The 13,303-nt window shown below is 45.7% G+C and overlaps 1 protein-coding gene across 1 annotated transcript in view; it reads right to left on the minus strand.

Annotated features, from left to right (window-relative positions):
* Positions 1-1,541: 1,541 nt before the first annotated feature.
* RAB31 (RAB31, member RAS oncogene family) overlaps positions 1,542-13,303 on the minus strand; it is an 80,785-nt gene continuing 69,023 nt past the window's right edge. The window contains exons 6-7 of the mRNA XM_040264623.1: positions 12,051-12,160; positions 1,542-5,091 (exon numbers count right to left, since the gene is read on the minus strand). Of these exons, the coding sequence (XP_040120557.1) occupies positions 4,994-5,091; positions 12,051-12,160 (208 nt within the window). The 3' untranslated portion in view covers positions 1,542-4,993. The remainder of the gene's footprint in view (positions 5,092-12,050; positions 12,161-13,303) is intronic.

Raw genomic sequence — 13,303 nt, forward strand, 5'->3', positions numbered from 1 at the left:
CCCAGAGAGCCTCCTCCATCCTTAACAGTTCCCAGTTCCAGGACCAGGCCAGACCAACCGCCTCACCTGGGAACTGGCAGGAGGCAGGGGGCTCAGGAACAGCAAGTCCGTGCAGCCCTGTGTAGCCACAACCAGCCAGAGTTTGCACAGCCCTGTATGCCTACATATTATGGAGAAAGGTCAGGAATTGAAGACAGAGCTGTCACCAGAGTAAAACCATGTTCCTTAGGCTGAAATCCCCCAGGAGCATGGTGTCTATAATTAATCAATATATTAATATGTAATTAATCATTAATAATACCACACTACATATTTGAACATTGCTAAGAGAGTAGATCTTAATAGTTCTCATCACAAGAAAGAGAGATTTTAACTATGTGTGGTGACAGATGTTAATTAGACTTACATGGTGATCATTTCACAAGATACACAAATATAGAATCATTATGTTGTACATTTGAAACTAATATGTGTTAATTATATCTCCATTAAAAAAAATTTTTTAAATCTTAATTGAAAATTAAATCTTTAATTGAAAATTTAAAAATCCATTTTTTAAAAATCTTAATTGAAAAAGGAAAAAATAACAGAAGCTGACATTTGGCTCCTCCTCTCCTCCTCGTCTGGGCTTCCCTGGTGGCTCAGTGGTAAAGAATCCGCCTGCCAATGCAGGAGATGTGGGTTCGATCCCTGGTCCAGGAAGATCCCCAGGAGAAGAAATGACAGCCCACTCCATATTCTTGCCCTAGGAAGTCCCATGGACAGAGGAGCCTGGTGGGTTACATCCAAGGAGTCACAAAAGAGTCAGACACAATTTAATGACTAAACAACAGCTCTTCCTAGTGTATGGTTTTATGCAACTTACTAACTTCCTGGGCCTCAGTTTCCTCATTTGTAGAATGGATGCAGTCGTGGTATCTGCCTGATAAAGGGGTTGTGCAAACAGAAGGTCATGTGATATAAAGCACCTGGTGCAGCAGCTGGGGCAAAGCAGGTCACTATACTCGAGCGTCTTGTTTATGAGCATCAGCTCTGTGCCAGGACTGAAAGAGGTGTCCTCTGTCGAGTGAAACCTGTGCAGCCCACTCAGGAGACCCCTAGGGTGGTGGAATCTGTGTACACACGGCCCCACTGGTTGCCCAAAGCCCCCACGGACAGTTCCTCATGAATATGGTGGCTATCACACCCTGCGTGACACCTTGGGGGCAGGGGTTTTGGGAACTCAGAATCTTGCTTGGGTTTTCTGACAGCAATCTGGCGCATCTATCACAGAGCCTACAGCAGAGCCAAGGATCAACCGATGAGCAAATGGCAGGATTTCTGCAACAGGACGTGCAGACTACTTTGTAGTCCCTTCTGAGGCTTTTGAGATTCCAGAATTGTGGGTAAGGGTGCACTTGAATTACACTCTGCATCTTATATACGAGGAAACTGAAGCTTAGAGACATTGGTCTTCCAACCCCTTCTCCCATTGCCAGCAACTGACTTAAAAAATTGCAATTGTTCAACCCAATGTTATAGTAAGAAAAAGACAAATTTTATAGAACTTAAAATATTTATTAGTATGAATCAGTGTGCGTTAAACCAAAAATAACAGATACAATTGGACAATGTGGAAGGCAGTGCTTTACTACAGAATACAAGGTGGACAGGTAGGTCCTAAGGTCTGCAGCGGCGTCTTCTATACGTGAGAACTGGGTCCAGCCCAGACAGAGGCCCCTTATGAAAACATGAGGGAGGGGGCAGTGTACACAGTTAAGTGTTGACACCGGTCTGGTTTTAGTAACGAAGGTTAAACCAGAACCTAACAGGGTTGAATGTGGCTCAGAGCCCTTTCTTTCACTCTCTATTCAAGTTGTGATGAGCTTCACAGAGTAGAGAGACGCAGGGCCCTGAGGGGAGCCTATTGGGCCATCACAGGTCACGTTCCTCAACCTCAGGGGACACATCTTGGTCACCTGAGTCCCCCTGGGTCCTCCACGGGGTCCAGCCCTTTGCTTGGCTAAAGGCTGGCTTCAGCTCTCCAGATTTCTCTGGTCTGCAAGAAAGTCCCCTACACACCGCTCCCCACTATAAAGACAGCAGCTCAATTACGAGCGTGCAGTGTTGGCACAATTCCACGGCCACCTGGGGGAATTCTCATGGGGAGACAATCCCCCTGAGAGCCCATGCCCGTTTTCCACGATTGAGCCAGGAGCCACACTCAGCCAGGGGAATGGATCACATGTCGCTGTAACAAATCTGAAGTTGTATTTACACACGTGCGCATGCGTACCACACGGGAGAGGAAGGGAAACAGAAGAGCACATTCGGGGAAACTGGGCGAAGGACGCTGCTGGACAACTTGGAACAACACTAACGTCCAGGCCTTTACATCACATCACATGGTTATGGTTCTGAGATTAGAACAGTCGGAAAGTAATCTCAAGGCAAAATAAAGGAAGATAAGCAAGGCTCCTGTGGACAAGGCTCGAGCCTCTGTCTTCAGAAAAGACCCCACGTTTCTGCGAATGTCTATGTGCCCAAGGGCCGTCTTCTCTTTCCACAACTGCTCCAAGGAGTGACTACAGGCACGTGGCCAGCCAATGCCTTGAAAAGTTAAGGCTGCAGAGAAAGGCAAACGAGTGGCTCCCAACCACATGGGCTTCTGAAACTAAGCCACAGGCTCACGGGTGGGTAACCTGCTCTGTGTGGTTAAGACCAGCTCTTTTATGCAAGATGGGAGCACTGAACAGCCAGCCCAAAGTTGCAAACTCCTCCAGGCCATGCACCTCCTTAGCTAGGCAACCGTGTCTAGAGACAAGCTCTGGTCCTTGGGGACTGCCAGATGATGAAAGATTCCAAAATAAGCCTGCATGCCACCTGGAACGAGGTCACTTGAATATGCAACCCACATTTTTTTAAACTTTGTTAAGAGGCAAGATAACGGCTCAGCCTGCAAGCAGAATCACGGAGCCCATAATGTTGACAAGGTGCACAAAATCCTTAAAACCCTGCAAAGTGTACCAAGGTGTCCAAGTTCCAATTTGCCAACAGTTTTAGGGGAACCTGTCTGGAGCTTAAGCTCTTGAACCAAAAATAAGTGTTTTCAGCTTCCATGTCCTAAGACTGTCAAATGATTCTTGCAAGCTGAGAAAACTGGTAAGAGCATCAAATTGACAACATATTCTCAAGTTGAAAAAAACCTAAGTCTGAGATTTCAAACTGTTTTCTTCATTGCAACCCATGTGAAGAAGTGTGAATGAGGCCCTGATCTCTCAAGGACTCTCACTGTTTTTGACAGCAGACTCAGTATCCCCAACCATCAAGGGCTGGTGGGACCAGCAGGGCAGGGCTCAAGAAGGGCTCACACTAAGTTACAGAAAGTTCAAGGTCTTTCATTGGCTCATGATCTCTTTCTTGATTTTTACACTGTAGGTCTTCAATGAATGTTTGTTGAGCCTTGAAGGTACCAACTGGCCCTGTTACCACACTACCTGGTCAGCCACATCTCACCCCACAAAAGGCACCAATCTGACTCTCCTCCAAGGTTCACTTCCCATCCTGAGCCTTCCTAGGAAAACAACTGCTTCTCGATCCCAGGTTTTTATGAAAATTAGAAAATAGGATGTGCACTTTCAATAGGGACAGTTTTCTTCCCTTCCCTTCCACTGGATTCAGACATCTTTAATTCACTGGGATTCCCAGGTGGCTCAGTGGTGAAGGATCTGCCTGCCAATGCAGGAGACATAAGAGACGCTGGTTCGATCCCTGGGTTGGGAAGATCCCCTGGAGGAGGAAATGGCAACCCACTCTAGTATTCTTGCCTGAAGAATCCCAAGAAGCCTGGCAGGCTACCGTTCATGGGGTCACAAAGAGTCAGATACGACTAAGCACAAAACAATTCATTGAGCCGACAGGGAGTCTGAAAAGGGAAGGTTCATCGGAGCCCGTTCCAGCTAACAGGCATTCCAGGGGTAGACTTCTGTTTAACCCTAATACCTACCCCACCAAAGCTTGGTCTTTTCTTAAAGACCCTCTGATTTTGTAGTTTGGGGCAGGGCAGGGAGGAGGGGCAGGCAGGGGGGCCGGCATCTAGAATCTTACTGTGCCAGTACTTCTGGCTGGCTTTCCTGTAATCAATTATTCATTGATATTGTTTAATATGAGAAGTTTGCCCTACAATTTAGATTCAAACATCATCTGGGTAATTTGTTCCCAGGATATGGCACTATGTCACACTCTCTTAGTAAAATAACACTCTGTGAGAAACTTCCCTAAGAGAGTGGGGATTTATTATCCTGCAGGTCATGCAAACCAGGTGGTCTCTGGAATAATATTTATATCCTGCATTTGTCACTGCTTACACAGTAATGACTCCAAATGATTTCCAACACCAGGCCTCCAACTCCCAGCACAACGTGAAATACCGTAGTCAGGTTCAGTTGGTTTATATGACCAAGGCTTAGAAAAATGTTCATGGAATTAAAGTCAGAGATGTAGACAACAGTTCCTAATACATCTTCCTCCACTTTCATAACAAGCTCAAGTTCTACCGTAGATGGTCCAATTATACCTCACTGAAAGGAAAATTAAGGGAACCTTTCACCAAAGGTTGGTGGAATAACTAAGGCCATAGCACTGAAGAAGTTCCTGACATTTGATTAGAAACACAGGAAATCAGAGTGGAACACCACTTTAGAATCTCACACACATAAGCCAGTAAGACTTTTGTACAAATTTAAGAATATTTTAAGGCTTTTAACAAAAAAACTCAACTATACTTAATACCTAAAATCCATTCCCTCTGAGAGAATTTCACACACCAAAGGCCCTTCTGTGGCAGGGTGACAGGTTTTCCCAGAGTTTCCCAGAATCCTTTGCCAGGGACATCTCCTGCCCTGTCCTCTGCGGGGCTCTGAGCCAGGGGCCAGACTACCGAGGCGGGAGGCCCTGAGGAAGTGCCTAGGGAGGGAGCTCCAGCCTCTTCAAGTACAGGGGACCCTGCCCCGGGTCAGCAGCACCGCCGGCCGGCCTGCGAGGTTGACTTCACCAGTTTGATGGATCCACTGTTTCCATTTTCATGGGGGTCCAGGGGTGGAATCTGGCGACCTGCAAGGAAGGGAGGCCAAGGGTGAGTTCTTGTTCCCAGCTGACCCCCTGTGCAGATGGGGGCCTGCTCCCACTCCCCAACATCATGTGTACAACCTGCAGGCTGCAACCAGGTAGAGGGGCTACCTCTCCCAGGGTCCCCCCACCATGCCACCCTCCCGGCCTGGGCTGTGTGACGTCAAACATAGAAAGGAAAGGAAAGGTAAAACCAGCTTTCTGCATCCGCCTTCTCCACACAGGCTTCAGCACACTGCTCGCTCCCAGCCTTCCCCCATCCGCCCACTGGAACGACTGCCTCTCAGTTTCAACAGCAACAGTGAGGCCTCAGCTTCTTAAAATAGACCTGGCTGGGGAACTGCAATGGTCCCAGCAACACTGCGTTTTAACACTGGGTTTCCATCCCTCATCCTGCCAACGTACTCAGAGCATTAACGGGAAAGCCTTTAGAGACATTCTTCTCAGGAAACAGTATCTTAATGCCATAAACAAGCAGAGCAAAATGTTAGTCGTTTAGTCGTGTCTGACTGCTTGTGACCCCATAGACTGTAGCCCACCAGGCTCCTCTGTCCATGGGATTCTCCAGGCAAGAATACCGGTGTGGGTTGCCATTCCATTCTCCAGGGTAACTTCCTGACCTAGGGATCAAACCTGAGTCTCCTGCATTGGCAGGCGGATTCTTTACTGCTGAGCCACCAAGGAAGTATTGCAATACTCTTATGATTTATTAAGTCATAAAACTGTGGTGCTGGAGAAGATTCTTGAAAGTCCCTTGGACAACAAGGAGACCAAACCAGTCAACCCTAAAGGAAATCAACCTTGAACATTCATTGGAAGGACTGATGCTGAAGCTCCAATACTTTGGTCACTTGAGCTGACTCATTGAAAAAGACCCTGATGCTGGAAAAGATTGAAGGCAGGAGGAGAAGGGGGTAGCAGTGGATGAGACGGTTGGATGGCATTACCAGTTCAATGGACACGAGTCTGAGCAAACTCCAGAAGATAGTGAAGGAAGGGAAGCCTGGTGTGCTGCAGTCTATGGGGTTGGAAAGAGTCAGACTTGACTTAGCAACTGAACAACAACAATGAAGCAAGCCCCTTAAAAAGAGCGGGAAGCCACCAGCACTGTGGAAACACACCGAGAACTCAGATCCTGTGGTCTAAGTTACCTGGAACTTACTGAAAGCTTAAACATACTTACACAAAAGAAGAGTTCCAGAGAACGCCTCAGCATTCGGTACCAAGGTGATCACCTTGGAACACTGTTGAATCAGTATTAATTACATGGGCACAGAATAAGGCAAACACACACACACATCTGAAAAGGCTCTGGGCATCCGAGCATGTCTGTGCTGTTACTAAATGTCCTCTGAGAACAGTCTCCAAACAGGTCCTCTGGAGGATAAATCCCACAGCCGGGTGTTTATTTTAATAAGGTTTGGATTGTGCAAGATTCTGCTCAGGAAAAGTTAAAAGTTTTTTTTTTTTTTTTTGAGTTCTGTCTTCCTGAAAGTTGACAGCCCAGAGAAAAAGCAGGTTTTGTAAATGATTCCTCAAGAACACAAATTTATGGGAGAAAACCAATTCCAAGCCTGTAAACTGTAAATTGTGGTGGCTCTGGACTGGGGCTGTGACGCTTTTATACACAACAAAAATAAAACAGCACACTCAGCGGCAGCTGTCCTGGGGACCGGCCCCTTCCTGCACAGGCCTGGCATCTTCTTCCTGCCAAGCTGCTGTCTGGGTACTTCCCTCTCTCACCCCGGCCCCAGGATCCACTAGGCTCTGCTTTGGTTGGATGGGTGGTAGAGGGGCTGGGACCTGCCTGTCACTTCCATTTCTCAATTCTGATTTTCTGAATTATCCAGAGAAGTAGACTGACTATGCTTACCTGCTTCCCTGGTGGCTCAGATGGTAAAGAATCTGCCTGCAAGAAAGAATCAGCAGACCCAGGTTCAATCCCTGAGTCAGGAAGATCCCCTGGAGAAGGGAATGGTAATCCACTCCAGTATATTCTTGCTTGGAGAATCCCATGGACAGAGGAGCAGGCTACAGTCCATGGGGTCACAAAGAGTTAGACATGATTGAGTGACTAACACACTAACAAACTGACTGTGTCTACTAGGACTCGGCAGCATTTGCTCTTAATCACGATCTCCCAGTCTCTCTATTTGGGGCGGAGGGGTCCTCTCTGACCCACTGCAGAGCTCACGATCAGGTGGCCCTGCCCCAGGAATACAGAATGGGGCTGGCGCCACACTTGTGACACCTGAGGTCATCCTCTGAACTCTCCTCTTGCTGCCATCAAGAAGACAACATTGGGACTGCCAGATAACCTGGAACATTAGCATCTAGACCTAGGAAGGCACTAACACTCTGTGCAGGATGACCATAGCGTAGGATTCAGGAAGTGGATTCAGCCAGGATGCTGGCAGGAAATCCTGGTCGGGGATAATGAGAGTGCCATGGAGAGACGTAGAAAATAGGGAGGGAAGGAGGACTGCAGGAAGATACCTGGCAGATGTGACTACTGATCAGAGGCGGGAGGATGAGAGAGGGAGGAGGAAAACTGAAGTTCAAGTCCAGGAGCCATGGGAATGGTGGTGCCCCAGCAAAGAAGGAAGTAAGGGGCGAGATCACCATTGACCTTGAATCCAAAACACCAAACGTCTTCAATGTGGAGGGGCTTATGTTCCTTTAAAATCATTAGGCTTTCTTGCTATTCAAAGGCACCATTTCCCTTTTTTAAAAAATTAGTAGACTATATTTGGGGGAGGGGCAGTTTTAGGTTTACAGAAAAAATCAGGCATGAAGTTCAGAGAGTTTTCATCCACTCCTCCCCCTTATCCCCAATGTCCTCTAACACCTGTAATGCGTGGGGACCATTTATTACAACTGACGAGCCACTGCTGATCATTAAGTGAAGAAATAAGAAAACAACTCGAGGGACTTCTCTGGTGGTCCAGTGGTTAAGAATCCGCCAGCAAACACAGGGGGACACAGGTCCGAGCCCTGGTCCAGGAAGAGCCCACAAGCTGCAGACCAACTAATCCCACAAGCTGAGACTACTGAAGCCCACATGCTGCAGCTGCGGAAGCTGGTGCTCCACAGCAAGAGGAACCAGCGCCATGAGAAGCCAGAGCGCCGAAACAAACAGCAGCTCCCAAACGCTGGAGCTCGAGAAAAGCCCACACTAAGCAACAGAGACCCAGCAGAGTCAAAACAGACACATCCTTTAAAAAGACAGCAAATCAATACAAAATGGGCAAAAGTTGATCAGACAGTTCACCAGAGGAGACACAAGGATTGTGAATGAGCACACGAACAGGCACTCAACACTGTCGGTCATCAGGAGATGGATGTCAAAACCACAAGGAGAGACCATCACAGTCCCATCCGAATGGTTGAAATTTAACACCTGATCATCCTACCTGCTGGCAAGGAGCTGGAGCTACTGGAGCTCTGCGGGATTAGGGGTGGGAATGAAAAATGCTAAAACCACTTTGGGACACAGGCTGGGGCACCCTTAGAATATGGACTACTGCCTATGAGAGGAGCCAGCCACACTCCTTCTAGGTGTTTATCCACACAGAAACTTGTACGTGAAATCTCATCACAGCCTTGCCTGTAATCACTAAAACCTGAAAACCACCCAAATGTGTAGGTGAATGGATTAACAAATTTTTACTCATGCTACGGAATGCCATGGGAGACTCTTAAGTGTCCCTTAGACAGCAAGATCAAACCAGTCAATCCTCAATGAAATCAGTCCTGAATATTCATTGGAAGGACTGATGCTGAAGCTGAAGCTCCAGTACTTTGACCGCCTGATGTGAAGAGTTGACTCATTGGAAAAGACTTTGATGCTGGTAAAGACTGAGGGCAGGAAAAGGGGGCCACAGAGGATGAGGTAGTTGGATGGTATCACCAACAAAATGGACATGAGTCTGAGCAAACTCCTGGAGATAGTGGAGGGCAGAGGAGTCTGGTGTGCTGCAATTCATGGGGTCACAAGGAGTCAGACACAACTTAGCAACTGAACAACAAACCTGGATCAGGACAAATGACCTAATTGCTCGAATAAAGAAACTGCATGGAGGGAACCTACTGTGAAGGAGAGGCTTAAAAGGCACACCAGCTAATTTTATCACTATACATGGAGCTTATTTGCATCCTGACCCAAACATACTGTTAAATGCAAACGAATCATTTCTGATAATTATAAGCTGCTGAAAATTTGAACATCACATGTTCAATGTCATTAATAATGATAATAGCATTATGACGATGAATGCCACCAGGTAATTGCTTTGTAAAAAAAAGAAATTACATACTGAAAATACTAACAGATGAAATGATGTTCTGGATTGCCTTCAAAATAATACAGGTGTGGGGGGAGGGGCAGGCTGCGGGAAGTGTGGGGTAGGGATGAAGGCAGCTTGGTTATGAGTATGGTCTGCCCTATATATCCGCAGATTCTGTATCCTTGGATCCAACTTACCTCAGACTGAAAATATTCAAAAAAAAAAAAATTCCAGAAAGTTCCAAAAAGCAAAACGAGTTTGCCCCACTGGCAACTATTTGAATAGCATTTACACTGTATTTACAACTGCATAGCATTGTTATGGTCTTAGGTATTATTTGCCATCTAGAGATGATTTAAAGTATATGGGAGGATGTGCGTAGCTTATACACACAAATACAATGCCCTTTAATACAAGGGATTGAGCATCTTCGGATTTGGTGTCAGTGGTCCGGAAGCAATCCTCCAAGGGCACCAAGTGATGACAGTACCTGATGTTCATTACCTTCTTCAGTTTACTGGTGTATATGTTTACATTTTTCCATAACAAAGTCTTTTTTTTAAGTCCCCTGCAATCTCACCACCATGAAACAACCACTGTTAACATTTTAAGATGTGTGCTCCCTTTGACTCTTTGCCCAAAAGAATAGTCTACGTGCTTAGTCTCAGTCATGTCTGACTCTTTTCGACCCCATGGACTGCAGCCCTCCAGGGTCCTCTGTCCATGAGGATTCTCCAGGCAAAAATACTAGAATGGGCTGCCATGCCCTCCTCCAGGGGATCTTCCCAACTCAGGGATTGAACCCAAGTCTCCCTCATTGCAGGCGGATTATTTACGGTCTGAGCCACCAGGGAATGTAGTCTATGGTTCACATTTTATAAAATCAGGATATTATGCAAAGTGTTCTGTAATTTCTGTTTCACACACAACAATTTATCTTTTTATGTCAGTAAAGACAGATTTACATCCTTGTTTTTAATCACTAGTTTATACTGGTGTTCCAGGATTATTAAAAAATCATTTCCCAAGTTTTGGGCAGTTGAGTCATTTCCTGTTTTTCACCAGAAGCTGCCATCTGCAATAAGAAGTGGGCAGACTGGAGGCTCAGATCATGGGTTCTGGAGTCCTGCTCCCAGGACTGACCCCCTGTGACCGAGAGTAAGCTGCAAACCTCTCCACACCTCAATGTCCTCATGTAAAGCAGGGACGATAACCAAGACGACTTCATAAGATAAACAGGGCATTAATGAGCTAGTAAACATTGAAGCAATTATTTATTTCAGATGTAATTACCCAGTATAAGAAAAATGCCTGAAAAATCCCATGGACAGAGGATCCTGGAGAGCTACAGTCCAAAGGGTCACAAAGAGTCAGACACGACTGAGCGACTAAGTACCTCATAAGCAAAACATTTGTTTTTCCTAAATGAAGTAGACCACCAGGCTCTCAGGAATTCCTTATGCAAAGGCCCCATCACTTTGAGCCATAAAGACCTCATATAAAAAAAGAAAAAAAAAAAAGAAAGGGACTTTCCTAGCAGCCCAGTGGTTAAGACTCTGTGGGGGGACGGTGGGGGGTGGGGGGGCAGTTTCAATTCCTAGTTGAGAAGCTAAAATCCCACATGCCACATGGAGGGGAAAAGAAAAAAGACTTCATATGCATGAAGAGATTTATACTGGCTGAGCCGTGCAAAGGAATATCTTTCAAATTTAGAGACTAATGCTTGGATTTAGGCTTGTTTTCTTCTGTGAAGTCTTTACGTCATTTTTTATTGAAAACATGACTTTGCATAAACCTTGGGAGGTCTCCTAGCTCTTGCAGAAATCCCAGGGTGAATTTCAGGTATACAGAGCTGCATTGATGCTGGGAGACAGCTCTGGAAAATACAGAGAGCTGCACAGGAACAGGGTGACAAATACACACCACTGTATATAATATAGATAAACAACAAGGACCTACTATATAGCCCAGGGAACTCTACTCAATATCTTATAATAGCCTATAAAGGAAAACAATCTAAAAAAGAATACATACATATATATAATACACATATAGACACACACACACGTGTATAACTGAATGACTCTGCTGTACACTTGAAACTAACATGACATTGTAAATCAACTATACTTTAATTAGAAAAAAAGATCAGAAATGAGAAAAACCTTTTCACGTCGACTCTTGACCCACAGGTCTCGTAGGAGGGAGACACTGTTTCTTGTTGATCACCAGACACAAAAAATGACTACAAGCTTCTCTTGTCTCCTTTGCCCAGAGTCATTCAGCTTCATGGGTGACTTTGGTTTTCCATATCTTTCTCACCCTTTTTTTTTCCTCCCCTCAACATACAAACATAAAACGCTATAGAATATGTTATTCTGTAAGTAAAGTAAGTTTTATTTTGCAACGGAGTTACTTCATTCTGAGTCGTGAAACACAGACTGGACAGGTGAAAGCACAGACTCTTGGAGACAGAGAACAGTGAGGGGTCGTGTGGGTCTGCAGGAACCTGGGCAAGGCTGCAGGGTTTAGTGTATGTGGCACCAGATAAATTAACTCAGAGGAAATGCTCTGCTCCAGAGCTCCATGGCTTTTATCCTCTCAGCCGCAGAAGCATAACGATGAAAACTATGCTGAAAACACAAACCAGATACTTACTGATTCCTTGAAAGAGCTCTTCGATATTAATTGCGTTCTTTGCACTTGTCTCAACCACGACAGCACCAATGGACTCCGCATACTCCTTGGCATCCTTCAAGGGCACTTCCCTGGAAAAGAGGGCAGACCAGCAGAGGTGAATGCCCGTCTGTACAGAATAAATAACCCTGCAGAGCAAAGAAACAGCTCACGTGCAAACAGCTCCCTCGTGGGCCTGCAGAATAAGAACTCGGTCACCCAGTAAGTATTAGAAACGTGGGTGAAGCTTTTTCAAGCTTGAAACCCAGTCTCTGGCATCCATGGAGACAGGACATGCGTGTATAAGCTACTGTCCCTGGTCCCACCAAAAGAGAGAATTCCAGAACAGTAGGAAAGGCATTACAAGTGAGGCCAGCTTTCCTAGTTAGTTAGGATTGGTTCCAAATTTTTTTCCCATAATAATGACTCAATGTTTTTTAAAAATTGCACATGTGCACACACTCGCGTATGTGCTTTTCTAACACTTTCTGTATATTGCCTTTTACAAATCAGAGAAAATACATGACATGATCTGGAAGACTGGCAATGAACACATTTACAGTTCCAACAGCGTATTTGAACTTTGTCCTTTAAAAGGCTGTTACTGCAAAGGTTTAGGACATGAACTCAGTCCAGATGAATAATCTAAAAAAACATTTATTGATGTACTTTCTCAGGTGAAGATACTGCAGCGGACTGAAAGAGGAAAAAAGACACAGTTCCTATTCTCCAGAAGTTTATTCATTGATTCAACCAATATTTAGAGAGAACAGTTGTATGCCAGCCCTTTCTTGTAGGCAGTCCCTGCCTTATGGAACATACACCTGAGAGCAAAGAAACACACACCTATGGACACACTAAGCCACACTATTATAATGTCTACAACACGGAGATAACAAAGTAAGTGCTCAGGTGTAGAGGGTAGAGAGCCGAGCGTTTGATCCACGGAACCTGGGCAGATGCCACAGAGGCGGCCACTGAAGTGTGGCCACCAGGGGCAGTGAGAACATGGACCAGAGCCTGACAAAGGCCCCCCGAGGTGGGGCACGCCCTCACCCCTCACGTGGTGTGGGACCCACTGCCACGTGGACACCTGAGCCATGTCAGCTGGACTCTAAACTTGCCTTATCATTCATTCTTACCAAGGACACCCCAGGCAAAATGACCCTTTTGAATCTACCCTCTTCCTCGTTTCTGACAGACAAGCCCCCAGGCCTCTCAGTTATTTAAAATAA

This window comes from Oryx dammah, unplaced genomic scaffold (assembly GCF_014754425.2).
Source record: "Oryx dammah isolate SB20612 unplaced genomic scaffold, SCBI_Odam_1.1 HiC_scaffold_22, whole genome shotgun sequence".
Taxonomy (NCBI): Eukaryota; Metazoa; Chordata; class Mammalia; order Artiodactyla; family Bovidae; genus Oryx; species Oryx dammah.